The 24,525-nt window shown below is 40.4% G+C and overlaps 2 protein-coding genes, 1 long non-coding RNA gene and 1 pseudogene across 4 annotated transcripts in view; 2 read left to right on the top strand and 2 right to left on the bottom strand.

Moving 5' to 3' along the window:
• The first annotated feature begins 337 nt into the window (after positions 1–337).
• On the top strand, positions 338–3,631 carry LOC149098389 (uncharacterized). The gene is made up of 2 exons (XR_016203908.1): positions 338–729; positions 1,224–3,631. It is a non-coding gene; the product is annotated as an uncharacterized LOC149098389 (long non-coding RNA).
• Positions 3,632–8,299: 4,668 nt separating this feature from the next.
• On the top strand, positions 8,300–9,736 carry LOC149098390 (SCAN domain-containing protein 3-like; annotated as a pseudogene).
• A 5,488-nt stretch (positions 9,737–15,224) lies between these two features.
• The window catches only part of LOC110047848 (NLR family CARD domain-containing protein 4-like), a 55,718-nt gene continuing 46,417 nt past the window's right edge, over positions 15,225–24,525 (bottom strand). Inside the window, exon 11 of one of the 2 annotated variants that reach the window (XM_089278432.1) lies at positions 15,225–16,848. In XM_089278432.1, the coding sequence (XP_089134558.1) occupies positions 16,771–16,848 (78 nt within the window). In that variant the 3' untranslated portion in view covers positions 15,225–16,770. Of the gene's footprint in view, positions 16,849–22,602; positions 22,787–24,525 lie in introns of those variants that run through there. The other variant, XM_089278431.1, reaches the window with a different exon arrangement.
• LOC149098391 (uncharacterized) lies at positions 22,950–23,995 on the bottom strand. Its single transcript, XM_089278445.1, has one exon. The coding sequence runs from the start codon at positions 23,775–23,777 to the stop codon at positions 22,965–22,967; it is 813 nt and encodes a 270-aa protein (XP_089134571.1). The 5' UTR covers positions 23,778–23,995; the 3' UTR covers positions 22,950–22,964.

The raw sequence follows: 24,525 nt of genomic DNA on the forward strand, positions 1-24,525 counted from the left end.
CGTCTACCTTGGCGCAAAATTTGTTCGGTTTTTGTCGTCTTTTCCATGCCTTCGTCATCGGCAGAAAACCCTTCTTCGGCTATTTTCAACTCTGAAAATCCTACGGAATCTCGAAGTTAAGGATTTCGCTGCGTCCAAATCTACCTCGCCAGCGAGTTCGTCTAGAAACTATTTTGCTTTGTTTTCGTTGATAATCTCTATCCTGACGAAATCTTTTAGCCAGCGCAATTGGAGGCCTTATGCCTTTCCTCAAATATGCTATAGTCTTGACTTTAATTGTTCTGGTTCATGGCTAACAACAGCCTTTATCGTCAGCTAGATACAACATGTACAGACATGCCATTAGGGACAGCGCGTCTCCCAACCCCAAAATGCTTTGGAAACGAAAGAATATCGAGGTCGAAATGTATTATGGACCAAAATATAACAAGACAGCGGGAACCTGGTCTCTAACATTAGTAGGCCTGGTTAATTTTATCATTTTTAGCGGGTAAGGTAAATCCTGACTAAAATTTTTCACTTGAATTGCTCCAAGCATTGTTCAATATTTATGTATAGAATGATCCTTGCAAAGTTGAGCCGTCGACAGGGCAAACCCAGTGCTTACAATACTGAGATGAGGTGGTTTTCGAAAGCTTTTCGCCAGCCCAAAACTCGGCGAGAAATCGATCGACAAATTCAAAGCCATGATCTGGGACAATCCTACTGACGATATGCTACCAAGTTATGGTAAGTTTTTTTAAAAGAAAAATTAAGAAATGACTTCATGTGGAGTGATGTCGTGATGTGTAGGCTTATTTTTCCAGGTATATCCTGAACTAATACTGGAACCGGCTAAAATATGCAATAAAGTTTATGTAATTTTGAAGATAAACAAAACGAAAATGCGTACACGGGCCCGAAAAAGTAAAATGATGTAAAATAGAAAATGGGATATGCTTATTTTGTAGCTGAAAAAATGCGATTAGGGTTTTAGACATGGTGTCGAAGGGTGGAAAGGGAGTTGGGGGGGGGGGGGGGTTTGGGGGATGCCATCTCCAATACAGTATCACAGTTTTGTTGAATTAGAAACCAGTGACGCTTAGAACTTTATAATCTTATATACATCTTTGTCCACTAGCAGCCTACTCCAACTCCACTTTTTTAGGTCTATTACCCCACTCCCTTAGAAAATATTTAATAAAGCCTGATGAAAAGTATATCATGTTGTTACTAATTAACAGGATTGACTGCAGATGAGCTTGCCTGTCTTGCTGCATCGCGAATGCAAGGCTGGGTCTATACTGATCACGTCACATGGGTTTTAAAACAGCTTAATGACATGCAAAACGATACCATGCTACTATGCCCAATGTCGTTGTTAATATCTACAATGAGATGATGAGGAAAGCTAAGTTACTTAACCCTGGACCATTAAAAAGGCTGGTTTTCACTCTGAATGTGGGACAAAGGAATGGCAAAACTTTCATTGGCAACTCTCAAAATGGTGGTAATCATTGGGTACTGGTAGATGTTGAGCTGCGACCTTTCATGAAGATCATATACTGTAAGATGCTGGCTTGGCAACCTCCATTGATGTCGTCAATGATTTTGCACGGTACATTCCACAAGTTGGAACTCACAAAAAGAGTCATTTGGTGCTTGCCCACTCTCCCAGTGCGACTAATTGGCAGGGTCATGAATGTGACTGGCGATGCCGTAACTATTCCCTGCAAAGTTGCACTGATACATGTGGTGTTATTACTCTGGTGAACGCAGCTGTGGTAGCCTTGCACAGCCCTCTTTTCTGATGGTTAACGGGTCCAGTGATCAAAGAATCGATCTTCTTGCAACACCTGACCCAATACTGGTTATATTTTGTGTCGCCCATGAGCAGAGACGAAGCCATATTCTTGTCAGTGTGAAACAAATTTTTAGTTTGTTTATTGTGGAAGTGCCACAACTTCCACTGATGACCACTCCATCTTTCCCTCACCCCCATTAGTGGTCATTATATGGTTTTACACATTGTGCTGGCATTATTTTGAGCATAATAGCGAGGCAAAAGAATCTAGCATTACGCGGGAATAACAGTGACAAAAACTGGCCGATGTCTTTTGAGCATAATATATAGTGAGATTTTTTGATCATCAAGCATTTGCATAATGACAACAAATTTGAGCATTATGTGTAAAACCCTATTTCATGACCCATTTCCAGTACTATTCTGATATTTACAACACATGTTTGCAAACACAAAATCCTTTAACAACAGAAAGACAACAATGTTGGAAAGGAATACTCCTTCTAACATGAACCAAATGCACTGCCCCATGAAAAATGCAGGACATGTGGTTAGTGTAGTACAAAGATAGAAGAGTGCTTTTAGAAACCTTTTGACCTAAGTTTTCATCTCTAAAATGGCCCTTGTGATATGATCAGTAGCAGGCTGTACATGTTTTCATGATGATTTGAACAGCTAGAGATAACTGTGCAACCTGACACTAGCCTTCTAGCAGGCTACTGCCATATTGGCTTATGATATTGGCTTATGTTATCCACAGGTCTTTAGCTTCCTCATTGTGAAGAACATCATCATAATTTACTTTGATCAAAATGAAAAAGATCACCAGGGATAATGAAAACCTGGATCTGCAGGTCCCTTGGCAAAATTGTTTGTTTGATGCTGTGCTAAGTAGAGAAGATGATGTCATTATTTAGAGCATTTAGTGCAGGAAACATTTTCACACTAGAAAATATATGAAATCATTACAGGTCAGACTAGTGAAATTTTAAAAGCTGATTCTAACTGTTTCTGGACGACCCATATGGAACATGCCAAGTCTCTTTCAACTGAAATCATTTTGTTATTAGCAAAAAAAGGACAGAGCAGTCATTCAAGACTATTCCAGCAGCTTGTATTAATAATAATATTAGACCATGTTTTTGATGTTCTGTAAAATAGAACAGGGATAAACATGTGAAATCATTATTGGCATGAGGTGAAACTAGTCTTGCGTTTCACACATTTAATTTCAGTGAGCTATCACAATACTGGGCATCGTGCTTTGCATAAATATTTGATCAATCAGCTCATTTCCGTAGGATTTTTATCAACTTGATCCCCACCACAGATATATGTATGTACATGTACATGTAAGTACTGAACGGCACAGTGCGAACTATATTGATTTTGCAACAAGTTTACTATTAATTTAATATTTTTTTGCCATACATGGCTCGAGTAACATTCTAAGGAAAATTGGACTCTGAGTACATGTCTGACATCTACTGTCATTTCAATATTGTCATATAGTTATTTCATATTGTTCTAGAGTTTTTACTGCTTTTAAGCAACAAATCTGAAACAAACATTACATGCAGAAACAAAAAAAACAGATAAATATTATTATATATTATATTATATATTTTCAGGCTTTCAATGTTGGTATGTGTGTGGAATTATAATGGGATTACGGTATGAAATTCTGTATTACTGCATTAAATACACGACAAGCCGTTATGATTATTGTTAATCAAATTAAAGAAACTACATATAATTTCTACATACACAACACAAGCTAAGGTTCGTTTACTAGTAACAAATAGGTCAATGAATTGCAAGATAATAAATACCGTGGTGCACAACCGATCTGATGAGCAAAAATTTCTCTGACTGAGACGTTCGAGGGATAATTTGTGTTTCCTTTCGGAAATATTTCGACAAAACGTGGGCTGGTGGTCGCTAACTGCGTTTTAAAGCTGAAATCAACCAGGCGTTTCAAGTGTTAGAGACCAGGCTCCCACTATCTGATTATATTTTGGCCCACAATACATTTCGATCTCGATATTCTTTCGTTCCCGATGCATTTTGGGGTTGGGAGACGCGCTGTCCCTAATGGCATGTCATGTACAGCAGCCATTGTTGTCAAACACATCTTGCAATGCCTTATGGGTAAGTAGACCGTTGCGACACGGAATGTACGTTCCCGCCAAGTCAACACAACAGTCTAAAAGCAGGTCAAAACATTTACACTTTCGTAGGCACGGTGCCTACTGCTTGCCATGTAACTCCCCAAAATACCTTTTTTGTGCCCATGAAGTGACCTGCTTTTAGACTTGATCTGTTTTGGCCTGACACAGTCGCAAACCAAGCTTCGATCTGTTGGCGCTTAAGAGCACCCTTGGAATCGCCAACTGCCGCAAACATTCAGTTCTTCGAATGCTGCATGTCAAGTTACCGATCGCCGGACTTAAATGATGTCCTTTGACCACCAAAACAGTTATTTAGAAGACAGTCTGCCACTTACACGTTAGTAAGCTTTCGGTACGAGAAACGAACTTCTTTAATCGATATATCGACATCGAGGCTACTGCGTCATATGACTATTTCTCAGGCCCAGGCTGCTGGCTCTTAATTAATGAACGTGGGACTTAAATAAATTTTTATTCATTAATTGGTTTCAAATTGTGACCAAGAGAGAACTTAACTCACTTTCTTCATTTCATTCATTAACATTTCTCCATCTTTTCATGGATTCACTACGTTCCGATTGGATCGACAAAGTCCATTAGCAACAGGAGGCTGTGTGATCGATCTATTGCTATCAAGTATTTTTTCAATACCCTTAGCAACGGTCAATACGGCGTCATAAATCCGTCCTAGTCGACCCTGTGAAGAAAGCACCAAAAACCTGTGATCGCGGGCATCGAAGGAGCTGTTACTAGCAATCAAGATTAGCAAAAGAGGACGCTTTTAATTAGGGGTAGATGCATGGGGGAGGGGGGATACATTAAAAAAAAATACCTGGGATACGCGCGCTCTCATTGGTCAGTAAGTGTATTTAATGACAGTATGTAAACACGGTTGTGACGTTTTAGATTCGCGCGTACTTTTGAGGAATATTTTATAAAAGCATTAGAGTGCTTTCCCCATGTTTATACCCTCAATTAAGCACTTGGGAGATTGCGAGTATTCTCGAAAGTTATGCAAAGTCTAGATTGCTTCTCGGATTTGCATAACTGTCTCGAGTTCTCCTAACCCTGTCGTGTTTAGATGGTGCTATGTAAACACGGAAAAAGTGCTCTATTGCTTAACTATTGACCCCGTTATTGGTTTCACTTGCATGTAGAGTGATCAGTGATACAATTCACGTGCTGTCAAGTTCATTACAAACTCTTATTACTAATTGCAAAAAGTACAACGTTAAATCAGTCGGGGAAGCCTGAAAAAACATATTAATTAATTTTTTTTTTTCAGTGGAGAAAACAAATTCAAATTCTCCTTGCTATACGGCAAATTTCGGTCTACAAGACTAAACGGACTTGAGGCTGCAGTTTATTTCTGGAATTTGCTAAGCAGCTGATCGCTCGAATTGATGATGTGATAACTTTCGGAGTGTTCTCAAGTGATCACACTAGTTTTTGGTCGGGTAATTAGAATCGGCACCTTCACGAGTGCTTCAACGAAGATTTGTTGAATACGGCACTTGTTTCACCGACTGCGTTAATTGATTTTTTTCTTTTAAAAACTGATGTGCCATCATTTGGTCTTATGGAATTCTATTGATAAACACTAATTCGACAATTCGTTGTTGGTCTAGCCTGCAGTGCAGGCGATTTTTTTAACGGAACTCTCGATGAATCAGGTTTTCGATGCCGCCATCTTAGATTGTAATTGTATGCTTGACCGGTAGAGGGCTGAGAAAGAGGGGTGGGGTAGGGGTGGGGCACTTCCACCTCACTTCTCCCTCGGAAAATTTCCCTCACCCCAACCCTCCACAGATAACAAATCCAAGATGGCGACCTAATACGAAAATGCGCACTCGCGCGCTCTAAATACGAACTGCAGCCTACTGTTGGTTGCTTGTTTTAGCCTACTGTGATAGGAGCAGTCTCGCCAGAATTCTTCCATTCTTTGGTCACGCTCTCAAACAGCTGACCACGACACAACATGGGCATGCACACATCAATTTACCCCTCTCTCTATAAAAAAAAGGTGTCTTCCTCACACTAAAAAAGTTGAATTTATTGTTTATTGATGTATTTGCTGGACGTACAGTATTTATTGAATGTAACATACCGCAAGCATTAAGCTTTTTAGCTTTTAGGCCGCTAATTTTTCTTTTTTTTTTTTTTTCTAGCTCAACGGAAGGGTGAATTGGAGACCGAGGCGAGGGCGTTTAAATCTTATTTTTGAAAAATGCCCAAAAGAAAAGAAAGGTCTTCTGTCTGGAGGAATTAAGCCCCTAACAAAAATGATACGCATTCATCCTCAAAAAACAACAACAACAACAAAAAGAACTTGTTAACATTTTACACGAAAGAACTGACTACCATTAGTAAAAATAACTTGAGAATAAAAATAGGGTCTCTTATTTATATGGGTTATTGACCAGGCGTAAGGTCGCGATAGCTAAATTATGCCATAAACGTTTTTTGTGTTTATGGACCGAAACGGACCCGGGGTCCATAAACACGCAAAAAAAATACGAGGCCAAATATCCAGCCATCTTGACCTCACGTTTGGTGAATAAAGTATTTATTACATGAGTCGAGATGAAAAACAAAGCACACTAAGAACGAGATAGCGCGTTCTCGTCCGTTCGTGTAGGCAATCACGGTGCAGGATTTGGTTCGTCTTGCCCTTTCACGGAGCTAGCCATATAATATGTAATTTCGGACGATTGAGGAACGAATTAGTCATAAATTATTATTCTGACGGCACGATGGGGAGGCTTGCGGGGTGTCATGGGACGTCTATGGACAATTTAGGCGTTTAGCGGGAGATTTATGTCATTGTATGCTAGTCAGTCTTCGTTTTTGACTCTTCTGATTTTGGGTTATATTATCATGTCGTTTAGTCTGAGGTTCATAGTTCCTTGGCCGATAACTACAGTGCATTAAGAGCAGATCTTCGCGGAGAATATCATAGACGTCAGCGTGAAGCTATGCCATGAGGGTCGAAGGGAACGTTTATCCCGTTAGAGCAGTCAAGCCAATCTTCGGTGGAAGACCGTTGAAAAACAAACCTGTTGAAGACCTAAATGTAATAACTGACCTTAAATGTAATAAACTCCTAAATGTAATAACATTTGGCCTTAAATGTAATAAACTCCAAAGTGTGACAACATTTGGACTTAAATGAAACAACGTTACACAAACGTCATCATTGACGTAACCACCTCGTTGTTTAGTAAAATAATCACGTGACACTACACACAATCCCTGTAAGCGGGAATCCTTATTCCAGCCTTTAAATTCCTTCTCATACAAACAAATTTCGATAGGTTGGTAATAGCGTGACGTTTTTGTTTCTAAATCTACTTGTTAACCAATATAGTTCCGCAGAAAATATTTTCAAGACGCCAGCGATTTATCAGTCCGTTCTTGAATCACAACCTGATCAGTCCAAACAACAATTCCAGACAAAACTATCACAGTGGTACCGGATGCCGTGATGACATCGTCACCAGGACGCGACGCAAGGTGCATTTGAAATAGCTGTTGTCGTTTCATGGTTTAAATGCCTTTTATATCTCGATTTGGCTCTCTTGTGAGACCACACACAGCGAGTCTGGATAGTTCGATCCTTCAATCTGTCTCCTTTTTTTATATACGTAACTGTGTCTGGAAAACAAGGTCTCAGAGTCCGATATTTTGGTCGTTTACAATTTTCCCAGTAGGATGATGTGAATCTGCTTTTTCTTTAAAAGTATCAATTGTATTATGCCCCATGGGGTAATATTTCGCAAATGACGAAGCATTTCCAAACTGTAGGTTTGAAAAACTGGTTAACAAAGAATTCCTGCTTTAATGATTGCGTTTGATTAACATAATTGGACACTGCATCCAAACTCGACAAACATTTTGCCTGTCTTGAAATGCAAAATGAAGAGCGCTATCCAAGGACCAAAAGTGCGAGTTAATTAGTTTCCGATATCAGGAGATAAGATGTTATCCCTGTTATCCTTATCACCACTTATCAGTAATCCTTGTTTTACTAAAATGAACAAGTCGGATAATACAGCAAATTGAGTTTGATCAAACACTTACATACTCAACAAATGTTCCACAGTTGCAATTATAATTAACATAAAATAACATTGTGAAAATATTATTAAAGAAAATTACTTTCATAATTTAAAAAAGAACACCAACTCGCCGATCGCAGGCCGCTCGCCGGTTATCTTCAAAGATCACAAATGTACATTGGATGTCCAGACACTTAATTGATATCTGTCTGAAAAAGCGCACGTGCTGAATACCGTCATTTTGCTTCAATTAGCTAAGAGTAATGAGTCTTTCTATTTGATTCAACATGGGTTATACCGCTTTTGCTATAGCAGTTGCATTGGCATTATTTTTGCATAGTTCCGTGGCCTTAGATGATCGTGTAAATTCACAAGGAAACAGGAAGCCTTCTGTGTTACCAGACGACATTTATGAAGCCCTGATTAATCTTGCTGGAGGTAAAGCCCTGCCACCAGTGAAATAACGGACAACGGCAATGCGCACAGCTGCTGTTCGATTCTGGAGAGCCAAGGGTAGGATATTAGTCAAAGAAGAAAAAGGGAAAAAAGAGCTCTATTTTGATGGACGTCGAATGTTAAGATCTTCAGAGGTGAACGAAATAGTCGCAAGAGAATTTGACCGAACCAAAGGATCTGGCGCAGCGAAGTTAGCTTGCGGTCTCAGGGACAACTTTGTTGGACGAAGTCGTGATAAAATACAAAATATTCTAAACACCGACAAAAGTCACTATCGTCGGAATGCCAAGTTTATGAATAAGGCAACACTGAAACCAGTTAGAGCTAGAGATGTTCACATGAGACAACAAATAGATCTAATGGATATGGGAAGCAAAGGATCTGTCAAGTTGAATGGGAAGTTGTATAGATACGTGCTCACAGTGATTGACGTTTTTAGTCGTTTCGTTTGGCTTCGTCCTCTAACAAACAAATCAAGCAAGGACGTTGCAAAAGAACTGGAAAGTATCTATATGGAGCATGGAGCACCACGTATAGTTCAAAGCGATCAAGGAGGAGAGTTCAAAAAAGCCGTGAAAAAGCTTTGTGAGCGCATGGATATTAAATTGATTTACAGTCGCCCTCGGCACCCCCAGTCGCAAGGCAAGGTTGAACGTTATCACAGGTCACTGAGATCTAAGATAGAGTACGACCTTAGTAAAATGGGTCAGGACGGTGTCAACTGGGCAAAACAAATTCCTCTTTACCAAAGGATTCTAAATAACGACCCCAAAGAAGTAATTGCTCACAAAACACCATTTGAAATTTATTTTGCACGGAAATGTAATAATCTCCGAGAAAGCGGCTTAGAAGAGGAATGTCTCCCTAGCCCTGGAAAAATTCGCCCAACAGAAAATGACCGGAAACTACGTTCCCGGCAAGCTTCTAAAGTGCGAAAGCAGGCACAAAAAGCGACCAAGAGGTGTGATAAGCGTGCGCAGCGAACACAGCTTCGCCTGAATCCGCCCTCAGTTTACAGCGTTGGAGAAACAGTTTATTTGCGTCCAAGAGGAAGATCATTTAATAAGCGACATATAACTGAGGCTCGTGTAGAAGAAAGAAACATTCAGTTACATACCTATAAGGTTTCATATACTTCACCACTAACGGGAAAGAAAGAAAAGAAATGGGTCCCTGTAGATGACGTCACTAGCCTTACCCTACAGCGCGAAAAACAAAAACAAAAAGTAGCAAAGCTGTCAAAAAGGAAAAAAAAATCAGCACTATAAAAAGTATCACATAGCTATGAGAAAAGACGACTACGTCGAGGCTATTGAAGATCAAGGCTATAAAATAGCATATAACCCACCAGGAGATGGTAACTGCCAATTCAGTGCACTTTCACACCAGCTTCAGCCGAAACTGCCGAAACTATGAAGGAAGAAATAGTTGATTACTTAGAAAGCAACCCCTACGATAACGAAGGTTTTCCTCTTTTGGAGCATTTGGCAGATAATGAGTTTGCTTCCTGGAGCAACTATACAAATCATATGTCACAAGATGGGGCCTATGGGGATCAGCTAACACTGTATGCGGCCGCGAACTTATATAACATTGACGTTCAAATAGTATCTTCCCTAGGAGCTGGTGGGCAACATGTGTTCAGCCCGTCAGCAAGTATTGCAACGGCCACTGTGTACCTTGGACATTTTGCAGAAAATCAAGGGGAACATTTTGTGGCCTTGGAACCAGTTATGAGCGACCACGACAATGGTGAGGAGGTACTAGAAGACATCACGGAGGAATATGCGAGTAGAACTGAAGGAAACATTGACATGGGTGATACGGTTAATGATGATGACTGTGATGAAGAAATTGAACAACAAGAGGGTACGGATGACTTGGGAGATGTTCTGGTTGAAGTTGAGGAAAGTGATCAGCCAAACGAGACAGCCTTGCAGATAATTGAGGGTGGAGAGGAACAAATAGCGCTTCAGTTTGTTCCTGATGAGGATGTTGGCTCATTGGCGTCTGGATCCAATAGAGATTGTTGCATCGAAAACCTGCCCAATGAACTTTTAGAAAAAATCTTCCAAATGGTATTGATATCATCGGCCGCTCTATTTGCCGGTAACGCGTGCCATTCATACCAATCGTTATGTGGAGTCAGTACACGGTTTAGGGCGGTGACGCAAAGGCTAACTCGAATGTTGCCGAGGGTTTATATCTCCGGCGGAGTGCAATCTTTTGTTATAAGTGTCCGTAGCCTTATCAAGAAATATGGTACCTCAAGCGGTCTGATCATGGAATTAAAAAGCATCATTTCCGATCCAAAATGGGCCAATGCCTGGTTGGAGATTAGGAAAGACGGATACGATTGGTGTGTCATCAAAAGAATTTTTTGGAAAAAAAAGTAACTCATGGTGACCTTTCGATGAAGCAAAAAAACCGGCTAAAAAAACAAGCTTCAATGAAAAGAAGTCAACAGAACTGTTAATGTTTAAACACTGATGTTGTATCTTTACAAACTTTTTACTTTTTTTGTTAGTGTTAGTTGTGTCTAGAGAAAAGTAACAAATACTGACTTTTTGACAAAGCTGAAGAGGAAAAGAGACAAAAGAGTAACCATTCACTGCAAAGAAATGGACAGAACTGTTAATGTTTAAATGTTGATGTTATTTCAATACATAATTTGTTTAAAAAATTACCTCCGTTGATGCATGTTAGCTGTTATAAATTTTATATCCTTGATAGCCTTGAGTTCGAAATTAATAAACTAAAATTAATAAAGTCATATATAATTACAATAAGAACTTCGTCCAGTTGAGACCCAGGATATCTCATCATTCGAAAATGAAACCATAAAATATCACTCCAATGCTTGATAGATTTAGCCAAGCCTAAAAGCAGTGCTTCCCGTTTTATTTTTAATTTAAATCTGAACTTAGAGACCATAGACAGGTTAAAAATAGGACTTGAGCCCGCGATCCAGTGGAGAACAATTACCTAATCAGCGGTCAAAATAAAAGAATACGTAAGCCCGTGAAATAGTCATGTGATACTGGTCAGCGAATACCTTTTTGACAACTGTCAATTGGCCATGACATGGATGCCCAATATCAAATAGGATATAAGCTGACGATAATCTTAACGTTGACATATTTCTGGAGTTCCGCTCTGTAGGCCTTAGATTCGGGCCGCTGCAGAGCTCCGCTATAACTGAGTGCAATGACGTCATCAGTCAGGTGACAAACCCGAAAACACATGTTACTCGTTGCGATAAAAGAACCCTTTTAATGAGATGACAGATGCTGCAACAGATCACGTGGTTTATGCAATAACAGTGAGTTGATTAATGACGCCTTTGATGACGTCAATGATGACGTGATTATAAACCATCTCATTTAAGTCCAAATGTTGTCACACTTAGGTGTTATTACATTTAAGGCCAAATGTTATTACATTTAGGAGTTTATTACATTTAAGGCCAAATGTTATTACATTTAGGAGTTTATTACATTTAAGGTCAGTTATTACATTTAGGTCTTCAACAAAACCCAGTATGGGCGTGCAGACAGTGAAGAGGACAAGACAAAGATCCGAGGGGCCAAGGAAACATCTGAGAAGCCTTTGAAATCTTCGGCTTCCAAGAAACTTGCCAAGCAACCTTCACAGGTTCTGTCAGCAAGTTTGATTCCTTGCTTAACCAGCGTGAGCAGCGCCCCTTTACTCGATCGCTCACAAAACTTTCCATCAAGGCGGAGAAAACAGGTTTGACCACTGCAGACCCAAATCTTCTCAAGCCGGTCAGTCGTTCTCGTTCTAAAAGTATGCTAGATAAAACGACGAAGAGAAAAGTAAGTTTGACATTCCATTTGTTTATACCCTGTGTGATTTGCTCGACGCAGTCGAAGACTCAGTCCAGGACTCAAGAACTAAGGACTAAGAATTTTGAGCTTGAAATTGTGATCCCTGTCCTAGTTTCTAGGGAAGTTGATTTAATCCATTTACTGTTGCCAATTCTTTGGCCCGCCGAACAATTTTTTACGCCTAATTCCAAAATTCAGTTTATGTAGTGTGTGAAGAAGACCCTTATTTTGGACTTGTGACTCAACAATTTGTATTTTCTTCAACAGAAATTTTTAAAGCGCGAGAGTTTTCAAACAATTAAGAGGGACTAATTTCTGTTGTCCTTTTATTTTAAGTCATGATGCCATCACGCGGATAATATCCGGACCATCGAAAATATTTGGCTTTCTCCTGAGATTTTAGCACAAGCCATACTTGGTGTTTTGGTCTTCTAAAGGTACTTTTGTTTTCACTATATTGTTACATGTAACCTTGGGATAGCACTGGATAGCACAATACATTCTAATGGCCGTGTATTTTTTTATGATGGGATAAGCGCGCGATTTTTTCTTTGCTTGGAGATTGCTAAGCTTTACCGTTCTTTGGTTTTTTCTGCTGCGTATTCGAAGTCATTCATGAAAAGTCTTAGCGGGAGCCCAAAATAATTTTCGTCGACTGTTTACAGTCTACTATACAGGCTTTATTTTCGCCAGTTTTAGATGGTTACAATGCATTGGGAACGAGTGTAAAAAAAAAATATCCAAAGCACACTTCTTGAGTTGCCCAGCTCATGTCAACTCATGATCTATTAAAATTGCACAACAACAACATTGCACAACCTGCATAACCGATAGCAACTTAAAGCGACTGAAGGAGACTTAAGGCCCTAGAGTACGCCTTTTACTTAGGGCAATCTGACAAAACAATAAATAGATAAAATAAAAACAGGTTGTAACCATGGGATTAGGTTGATGTCATCCTGGGGAAGTAAAATAATCTACTGGCTCGCCCTTACTCACAGAAACCGTACCTAAACATGTAATAAGTCCTTACCTTGCCTGCTTTCGCCTGGATCAAAATTTCGAGCAATGAAGACTTAACAAGATATCAGAAAACTCGCTGCTGGTGTGTTTATATAGTCCAACTCAAACACGGAATTAAGAGTTGTTTGGACCTGAGCCATAGGGATTTCGAATTCATCCAGACACACTTCAGTGTCTCAATCCAACAGTGTGAAAATGAGGCGACCAGTTCTGATGTCATTTATAGAATACCTCATCACTGTTTAACGCCAGAAATAACTAACAGCATCTTCTCATTTCCCGAATATGATACAATTGACCACAACTTAAAGGAAAGTTCTTTAAACTCTGCCGTATCGGCCACAACTACAGTTTCACGACCGTTTTATGTACAAGCAAACACATGCAGCATTCACTCCTTCATATGGTATTTGAAAACTTTCTTCAATTTTGACCAAGACGGCGTTGGAACATGCACTAAACGCAAATGTTACGCGCAGCGCGACACCTAGTCGTCTGTAGCGCAGCAAACACGCGTGTCCTGCACGCGCCATGATACATTGCTTCAACGAATTAGAAACTGATGTTCAGGTTCACACTGTTTTACTGTCCGTGAGGGACTGGAAAAAGTACTTTACTGAGCCCCGTGTTTTTCTCACCTTCCTAATATGTCCTTCCAACTTTTTTCATCAAAGCATTTTCCGTGTCTCAGCATTAAATAAGCAAGAACGACTGTTTAGCTCAATGGTGTTTCCACGATTGCTTTGATTTCTTTGTAACTCTGACAAGAGAGATGATTTAAGTCCTACTTCTTAAATTACGAAATGCTCCAAAACTTATTATTTCAAAAACCATTGTAAAACAGATTCCACGTGTTCTCTCATATTCGTGAATGTTCACATTTGCACGTTGATCAATAAACCGGTTCACGGTTTTCTGGCATTTTAAAAGGCGAACAACCATGCCAGGAAGTACATGAAGTCATTTGACGGGGAATCTGTGTCAAATAACTTACGTAAAATTTTATTTCTGAAAACGATGCAGAGTCTGTAGAGCTTGCAATACCTGGAAAAAATATTTCACTGAGCAAATTTCAGGGGGGTAGACCCCTACATTTTTGGTGCGCGGGCCCGCTGGAAACTCTCACCCTCTTTCCAAGATGAAAATATGATTTTCCACGGGTGTTGCTCGACACTGATAAGCCAAAACTCGATTGGTTCATTCAGACTTTTCTCAGATGACCCAGAATTGACTTACGTTTGCGTAAACATTTCAGGAGAGCGAATTTCGCGCTGCCACTTTGAAAGACGGAGAAGACCCCGGGGCCGGCGTTGTAGAAGACTTTTAAAATATCCATCATCCTTTAAAGCGCACTTTCAACGTCAAGAGAAATTAATACACGAAATAGTTTCTTCTTAAAATCATGCCCAATTCCAGAAAAACTGTACAATACTAATCCTATTTCAGCCAAAAGCGGCTCCAATTCATGCCCTCTGTACAAACTAAAAAGCTCTGTAGAAAAGTTCTCCCTACCCATCCTGGGTCTAACCGTCACCGAGGAATGTTGTGGGGGATCTACTTCACCCTGGGGCGGATCTAGGGGGGCTCGGGGGGTTCCGTCGAACGCCCTAAAGTAAACAAATCAGACATAAACACGCTGATTTGGCCTCAGAATGCAAAAACTCCCATTTCCGAGGACCTCAATTTTAAAAATTTCTAGGGCAGGGTGCCCTCGGACCCCCATAAAGGGCAACGCCCTCGGCCGTCTGTATCTCGAATCCCCTTCTCCAAAATCCTGTATCCACCCTAGTTACCATTTTCCTGTTAAGTTAGAAAAACAACTGTGCGAAAAGCTTGGAAGTGGTTCAACGTGAGAAACTCCTAAAAAATTTAACAAGCAAATGTCTCATGTAAAATTATTACCGTTTATTAGTAACAATAGTTGAATCACAAAATGTAACTGCACACTTATTCTTCGTTATCCCTGACAAAGAGCGTCATTAACTTGCTTATTTACACTCGAGGTTCAACAGATACACTAAGACGTCTTATAAATTTTAAACCACTGCCTCCAGCTACTTTGTGTTAACTACTGGATCCAAAAATAATTAATATATTGTATCTATTATAACCGCTACAAACTATCTGTGGCCATGCTACACAACCCATAGCTGAATAAATTCTACAGCAGCTTACAGCTAAATGTAACCTGAATTTCACAATCACAATTTTCTGTTGTTGCTCTCCGTCGTTGTAAAAAACAATTCTTCAACAACTTTGTCCTTTCTGACAGTGCAAAAGAAATTGTCAAAGACTAGTGACAAAGAAGTAAATAATTCAAAAATACACTTATTTTTTAAATGAAGTGTTCCTTGAAGTTTTCCTCACAAGACCAAACCAGCTGCTGCACGCTTGCAGACAGTTGGTGACATGATCAGAAAATTAATTCTCCTTACTATTTTACTCAATTTTCTATAATTCTCTTTGGGAGAAATGAGTTTAAGTCAATACATCTTTCATCTTTCCTCTGATGATCAGCTCGTTTACTCACACAACCTTGTCGTGAAAATTGTCGTGAAAATGTAGGGAGAAAATAGAAGCTATCAGTCGTGAGGATGAAAGAGTAAGAACGATTTTCACGACATGATAATCTGTTAACAGTACACTGCTGAGCTCTGTGATTGGTTCAAAATACAAATTGGTCCGCCCAGTCAGAATAAACGTGTCATTTTCTCGGCCAATCAGACACAAAAGCAACACCATCAATGAATTGGTTTCTTGAACGGTTTCCCGCGCTTTTCACCTGTTACAAGTGGTCGACAAGTGCAAATGTCGCACACTAAAACTCTCAAAGTTAAGTTTTATCACCAAGAGTTTGATCTAAAACCTGCTTAATTCGGACTCGCCGGGGGCCTGTTCGCAGGCTACCCATAGCTCTATGAAAACCTACAGCGATCTTGTAGTTACAAGACTAACCACAGCTGTGTTCCTCTCAAGGCCTCGCAGCTTTGATTGCTTGTGTAAGATGGCGTAAAACACTTAAAATGCACTCAGGAGATTCTACATAGTAACAAATTTATCATTTCTAAGAAACAATTAAGAGCTACAAGTTATATGAGACGCTAGTTTAAAGGACGCGCGCAAGTGTGAGAAAAAATATCTTGCGTCCTGGGATACTCACGCACGCTAGAAACATCTGTGTTCACACTTCATAAACTGCAGTTTAACAAGGATGATCAGTCAAGTAACTTAAAGAACGCTTACGCTAGCGCTACTGAAGCAACCAAACGTTGGTTTTACCTACCTCCCTTAACAAAGTATAAAATAATTTCTATTTATTTTACATTCTTCAGGTGTCTTGATTGCTGATCCAAATTGCCGTTCTAGTTCCAGGTCACCGAGGTTTTCCAGCGTTGTGGCAGATCATCTAACCCAGCTTGTCATTTGATCTCTTACTTGTCAGCAAGTGTTTCTGGGTTCCTATACCGCATCCCGCACGCTTCTGTGAGCAGTCTCCCTGAAATCCAGTCCTATCAGAGAAATAAATGTTACAACCTGACTGCATACAGGGGTTATTGACTAAGACCAACTAAGTTGTAGCACACATACAGAGCCATATTTTCGGGAAAATCAGTTTCTGCTTGCAACCTCTAAAGATTTTCCTTTTGGCTTCTATTACATTCTTGAACTAACTGCACTGTCTTCGTTCAAGAACATGATCACAAAACTGTGGCTCACACTTTCATTCGCCTGTTTTGGTGTGCATCGAGCGTCGTCCTTCACACTCATACGAATGTTTGTGTCCTCATTTTTTAGAACGAGAAATATTCACACAGTTCATTCGTCTGTTTAAGCAGTCTGTTTGTTGTGCGATCGAGCGTCGTCCTCCACACTTACACAAATGCTTGTGGCCTCAATTTTTTAGAACGAGGAATATTCACGCTCTCATTCTTCTGGTTTTTTTGTTTGTATTTCCGCAGGTTTCGCAGTCGTCTTGGTGTGCGATCATATTCACACACTTCATTCGTCTGTCGAGCGAGCGTCGTCTTTCACTTTTATACGAATGTTTGTGGCCTCATCTTGTTAGAACAAGGAATATTCCCACACTTCTTTCGCCTGTTTATTTTTGTTTGCCGCTTGGTTGTCTGCGGGTTTCGTCTTCCACTGATAGTACGAATGTTTGTAACTTCACTTTTTGTTAGAACGAAGACTCATCATACTGTAAATGCTTGCTTCAGGACTGTGACGGGTCGTCACGACCAGTCGCGGATCGTCACGATCCGCGTCAACTTGGCGACTCGTCTCGGACCGTCACGATCCGGCAACATTTTCAGGGGTAGGTCTAGACTACCTGAAGTTCACTTCCGGTTAGCCCTTTCGCGAAATAACTCAGTTTCGGTGTAACGGTCGAGACAATAGGTGACGATTCGTGGCGTGTCGTAACGACCCGGCGAACAGTCACGATCTGTCACGAACTGTCACCCCTCTTGCGACCCGTTACGAACCAATCATGGAACGCACTTCGAACCTCCACTATGACGAGTGACGATGTCAATTCCATTAAAGACCAAATGCTTTCGACGAACGAAGACAATCTTCATTACAAAGAACTTTCACCTTCTAACTTCCGTGAGGGATTTCTTAAAGGTGCAAAATTCCTGCCGACTCTTGTAGCTCACCTAGCTGCAGGCCGAATAATTCAATCTCATGCCTACACACGCCTTCAGACATATTTATCACGGCCGAGTTACAGGTATCCAATTTGAAGTTTTCGTAATTGGATACCTACGCCATTCACATGACAATTACGCGCCCTTTAACGGCTTCCTTCTTGATGTTTCTTACCGTTTTTAAACTTACGAAAAGCGCAACAAACCTTTTCGTTCAAAAGAAGTTCTCAAAAGACATTTTTAATTTCGAAATTTGTTATAGATTCGATTAATTAGTAATTAGAACTCGAATCTTACAATTCAAAGAGTAATCGTGCACGTAATTTCCAATCTTTGAAATTGAACTTACTTGTGCGATTACTCCCTGAATTGTACAACACGAGGTCCAGTTACTACTAGTTACTACTGAAATGACACACTTGTGAATAAATATTCAAATTCGAACCAATGCCGGAAAAGATAACTCCATGTAAAATGACGGTACACCTCTCCGAATTCTAAGTTTTTGCAAGGAAATGTACTGGCGAAAGCGTCATGTTTGGCGGATCGCACCGGCAGAGTGCAACATTGGAAATTTTCAGAACGTCCTCGGAAATGTTAGGATACGTATGGGTCTTATTTGAAATTTTTGGCACGCCTAGGTTAAATTTCTTACGCCGGTGTCTCGGTCACTATTTTCTCTATAATTGCCACATCAAAGTGGTCCCTCTGTTCGGAACGACACAAATTATTGTAGATTAACATGCTCAATCTGGGAAAAACCGGAAAGCCTTTTGAGGGATTCAATTAGCCCTATTAGCCCTCTTCGCGGAGGTGAAATCATCTGTCATTAGCCAAACAACAAAAACAACGACAACAAATTTTTATTCACTAAATCATGTGCGAAAATTGCGGCGATTTTATAGGGACAAAGGCATACTATAACATGAACTAAAACTCTTCCCTGATCAAAAGACCCTTTAGACTACCTTTCTCCTCATGCAATAAACTCCTCGATAATCAACTAAGTGGCACTCACTTAAATACTTGTAACTAGTCCAATCACGCTACAAAGTCTCCCACAGTGGTAGCACCATGGCATCCTTATTTGATTATATCGTGTTACCGGTATGGTGCCAAAGAACTCGTTGCTAAGAAAGACGTCAACACTTAAACTTAAAATTCTTATTCTTCTGCCTAAAGGTTTGTTTTTTCATTTTTAGTTTGTTTTTGACCTGTTCAATGAAGTATGTTGCGTAACAAATGGTTGAACTGAAGGCTTCCTATTCGATTTAACGTGGAAAAGGTGTATGCAGCTTTTCATCTTGGTCTCGTTTCAGTTCTTCATCAAGCGTACATTTATTTGTACGCAGCGCTCCTTCTTCGGGTACTTGAAAAAAATCAACCTTCAGGGGCCTGTCTCTCCCCCGTCGAGGAATACCCTGGATGGGGCTGGTCACGTGAACACCCAGATTCTGGGTGGTAAAAAAACCGTTGATTGGGAGGGGTAGCAGAGTGTTTCTCTGCTATTTGAGCACCAACAATTCCATAGAAGTGATAGAAATGAAGAAATTTCATTCATCGATCACAGAGGTCTTGCTTTCCGTTGTGCAGCCTTCGAAAAATACACTGATTAACACATGTAGCTTGAAATGAAAATGTAGCAGAGTTTTGTTCTTTATTTTCTCTGAGTAGACACTTCCATCTTCCGCGGACCAACCAACAAATGCCGTAAAAGTCCATGTTTAGGCCGCACCCGTAGAAAACGGCCGCACTCCTAACTTGGAAGCTCGAATTTTGAAAAAAAAATTGTGTGAAGTTTCAATGAAGTCCTACTGGCAACAAACAAGGACAAACAAGTACGGTTTCAAAACACGCAGCGGTAGTTGCGAGCTTTTATATGAATTAAGTCTCTGGATAGCGAAATTTCACCTGTCATACGTTCTTTCTCTTTTCAGTTCACTACATCAAACTTAAGGTGCTCTCTGGATGCGATTATCACTTTGAATTGCTCCATGAAGTTGAATTTCGTAGGTGATTGAAACGATACAAGCGAGTGCTTAGTTGCCAATCTTTGAAATGTAGAGAGGAGTCTTACATGTACTTGTTTAGCTTGCAGAACGGGCGTAATCAGTTTTGCTGCATATTTTAGGCGAACAGAGGCGAAAGCGAGGCGAGCGCGAGGCGCGAGTCGCACGTGAGGGGAGGAGCGCGAAAAATATACTGCCTTTACGCATACTGTTGTGCAAGTTGTTCCGGCGTTCATATATGAACGCGGCTACCCGATTCGTTACTTGAAGACACGTGATCCTCGAATGTGCTTCAAATACAACATGGCGGTCGCCTCATCTTGTACTGCGAAAGCGAACAGAGCGCGAGGCGCGAGTCGCGCGCGTGGGGAAAAGCGCGAAAAAAAATAACGCCTGTATGCATACTATTGCTTTAAGCTGTTCCGCCCCCAGACACACCCTTAAATGACCAGCCAATCGCAGCATTAAAAAAACAGTGGCGCTCGAAAAGTGCAGGTAATCAGGGTGAGTTGTGGGCCAAATCTATAGATTTCCAAGGTCTTAGAACCTTTCTGGTGAAGAATGTGCGCTTTAAGGTGAGTTTTGATCATAATGCAGCGAAGCACGTCTACAAAACTTTCAACTTTTTTTGCTGTTAGATAGTTTTTTTTGCCTCATCTTGAATGAAAAATTCATTGTTATTGAACTTCCTGTCGCGTTTCTTTCCTTTGGTTGCCTTTATTTGGGAATTTTAGGTTTTAAAAGTGAACAGTAACTTGCACGCTGGATTTGTGCATATTTAATAGACCAATTACGATATATTAAAATTCAGCCTAACACTATAGACCTCAGCACGAGGCTCTGGAGAATACACCACACAAACTCTGTTATTCCCTGGGGCCTCGTATATAAATCCATTGTTTTAGGTTGAATGCTAATATGGCGAAATTGGTCTATTTACGGCGACCTCCACGGTTTGTTTGTTTGGTTTATTCGCTTCGTTCAAATATAGTTTTTGGAGTATTATTCAGCTACTACAGAACTCCTGAGAAAAGAACAAAGTGGGCAGTGGGGCACTTATTTAACACAGTTGAAATACGATTTACCTTTGTCTTCCTTTCATCCTTCATTCGCTGCGCTGTATTATTTCGTCGCGCGGCGAAGAAATTATCGGATTTCTTGTTTTTAAATTGGTTTTTACATGTGTCTGTCGCTTTTATTTTCCAATGTTTTCTCAAATGTTATCTGTTGTACTAAAAGAATGGAAATTCTCTTTTATTCGGTTTTGTTTTGTCCTCCGAAGTCAATAATTAACTCGTTTTGCACATTAAATTTTCTCGGCTTTTGTCGCGAGGCAAAGAAAAAAGTTTATTCCTTGTTTTCTTCTCAGTTTTACACATTAAGTTGAGTTCTTATTGTTGTTTTTTTAACACTTTGGGCCTTCATTTATTCAACTTTAAGTAAACGGTCTTGAAACCTGATCTTGAGTCTGCGGTTACTGCGCATATGGTTTATTTTCGTTTCCTCTCGCTCGGAAATATTACCAAAAAAACCCAGAGAATTAAGGGTGGGTCGCAGGCAATTTCCCCCCGGGGGAGGGGGGGGGGCACTGCCATATATGGGCTATATAGGTATGTGCCGCTGTGAAGGGTATGGTTTTCAAGCAGTTTACTCTAGGATAGGGTATATAAATCAGAACGTTTGGGTCTAGGACAGGGTATAATTTTTTACAAAACTGACTAGTTGGTTGAAGATTTTATCTAGACTAAGGAAACCAGGAATTGCCACTCAAAAATATGAACAGGGTATTCAGCTGAACTAGCTCTGGTATAGGCTAAGGGTTCCAGGGTCCCAGCGGCATATCCCCACCCAAATATTCCCAAAGTACCAGAGTTTGCAGATTTGGTACATCCTTCAGTGCACGGGCCAGCGCTGATACTTCCTCTTCGCCTATCTGTGTATCATCCAACCACAGCTCCCTCAAACCCGGAACAAAGTTCAAGTGTTTAGCCAGCTCCATAATCCCATAACCCAGCGGATTGGATGATAAATCAAGATTCTCTACCAGTGTAATACCTGCTAAACATCGGCATACAGCTCTAGCTTCCTCTGCACCCATCTCTGTACTTCCTAGGTTCAGCTTTGTCAGAAAACGGACACAGTCTATGTGGTTAGCCAGTTCAATGATCCCGTGACCCAGTGCATTGCATGATATATCCAGTTCTTCTAACTCATTTAAACGTGCCAATGAAGCTCCAAGTACCGCGGCCTCTTCCTCTCCCATATTGACATCGCTCAACGTTAAGACAGTCACGTGATCAAGGTTCTCAACCAAACCCGTCACACTGCTGTACAACGGGTTCCCGGACAAGTCAAGCTCGTGCAAGTTACCAGTCTGGTACAGTGAACTGGCGATCTCATTAGCACATGTTGCTGTCAAATTGATGTTCTCAAGTTTTAAGCTGCGGAGATTGTCAGAAAAGTGAATGTTGGAAACCATACTCTCTATCAGCCCAGTGTCGTATGACGTAGAGCCGCTGCCGTAGATTTCGATCTTCTCAGGATGTGTTATGAAAGGTAACACGTTTTTCACAACCGTGAGTTCCTCACTTGTTGGCTTGTAAATTTCAATCTCTCTGACGAATGAAAGGCAAAGCTGGCCAGTGCGGTCTAGTACGTTCTCAGTCAAAACCAAAGCACCGCTGTTGTCTTGATTCTTTGACAAGTCATCTAACAGGCTTCTTAGGAGAAGACACTGGTGTTGATGCGAGTTCAGTGAGCAGTTCAATAGGCAGAGCGTCCGTGTAGTCCTGGCAAATGCGAGTAAGACAGAATAACATTTGCTGTCCCTCTTTCTTAAGGAAAAAGCTTTCTGCTGCTAGACTGGTGTACTTTTTTACACTCCTGACTTCCCCCGAACACAACACAAGGGAAGTATTTAAATCAAGAAGACAGAGAAAACCTCATCATCATCTATGTCTTTACTTCTTAATCCTTGGTCAAAAAAAGATAGTTTGGACAACTACTGGTGGATTTCAGTAAGTGTTCTCTGGCAGCAATAGAAACCTGTTCACCATTTAATACTAGAACATAATTAAAACACTTAAGAAAAAAAGGGAACACAGCTTGTCTGTCTGACGCTGCACAGGAAAACAAACAATCCGAACTGATAGAAATAAACCTTCTTTGATCATTTGACAAATCCTCAACAGAAGGCGTCACAGTGAAGTTGTACGCTGTAAGACCTTCTTTGTCTCCTATCATCTGCAGATGACTGAGAACAGCGCGGGCAGCATCTGATGACAACTCACAGGCGAATTTCAGAACTTCAAACATCTCCTTTATTTTTTGAAAAGAATCAACTTTTGAAAGGCAGGTAACACTTTCATTTTTCTTATTCGTCAGTTCTTGAACGATGAACCTGGCAGCGACGAACTCCTGAACGGACTTATGGAGGAAATACACGATTTTCTCAGGAATCGAACTTGAAAGCTTTGAAGTTTGCAAAAAACCAGTGTCAATAAATTTCTTAAAGACATCGCTATCAGGCAGTTTGCTTAAGCTGATATGAAGACAGTTCTTCAAAAGAGCGTAAAAAGCAAGTTCTCCTAATCTCGATAGTTCTTCTGTGTATTCATCTATGCTTTGAAACTCCTCTTCTGAATCTTTTGAATTCAGGTGATACAAGAGGGTCTGCATGAATCTTGAGTAAAGGTCCCCTCCAGATGTGGGTAGTCCTTTACTGTCTTTCTCCTTCCAAACTAGACACAACATTAATAGGAGAAGTGGTATCTTCGCCATGTCCCAAAGGTGGCAAAATCTCCGCAAAAATTCGGTGCATCGCAACAAAATGAAGCAATTGCAACATTTCACTTGCTGCCTTGTGCGAAAATGGGGAACTACGATTGAAACTCTCGTTTCTCGTAATTATATAACCGAAGAAAACTACGAAATGGACTTCTAATCGCATAGTGACAGTGAGAAAGAAATATATCTTCGAGGTAGGGACAGCACCACACCACACGACTTGTCCACCGATGCGATATTTTAAGCCGATGGAAGCAGTTAGTTTTGTTTAGTTCAACAAAGAAATGGTACTGTTTTCCGTTTCAGAGTGACTTATTCACGTAGTGAGTATGAATGTTATCAAGGTAACGCTGGTAATTCACAAGGTCAACATGTTCAGCAAAAGTAACTTGTTAAAACCAAATTTAATTTCGTATCACGGAAGCAAAAGGAACTTAAAATGTCATACAGGGAGAAATAGTTGGCGATTTAAATGGTTCTAAGTCAAACTGAAACGATGTTCTCTAGAGAAACGAAGATATCTGTTTCCGTGCTTGATTTAAATGTGATTAAGATCACAACTACGGCGACATAATTTTGGTCCATCAGAAAACTTGTCAGGAATAACAATCCCGCCCGTTTTCTGTAGCTGTTTACGGAAAAGAACACGCATGCACATGGAGCGCTTGGACGATTCTACAGGTACGATATATTGTGGAAGGTAACTAATTCATCATAACGTATTTTAATCAACGTTGCTATA

This window comes from Orbicella faveolata, unplaced genomic scaffold (assembly GCF_042242905.1).
Source record: "Orbicella faveolata isolate gen_17 unplaced genomic scaffold, um_ofav_v1 contig_46, whole genome shotgun sequence".
NCBI classification, from domain to species: Eukaryota; Metazoa; Cnidaria; class Anthozoa; order Scleractinia; family Merulinidae; genus Orbicella; species Orbicella faveolata.

Excerpts from the sequence above, each read along its gene's own strand:
- LOC149098391 (XM_089278445.1), bottom strand. The coding sequence starts at position 23,777 with ATGGCGAAGATACCACTTCTCCTATTAATGTTGTGTCTAGTTTGGAAG.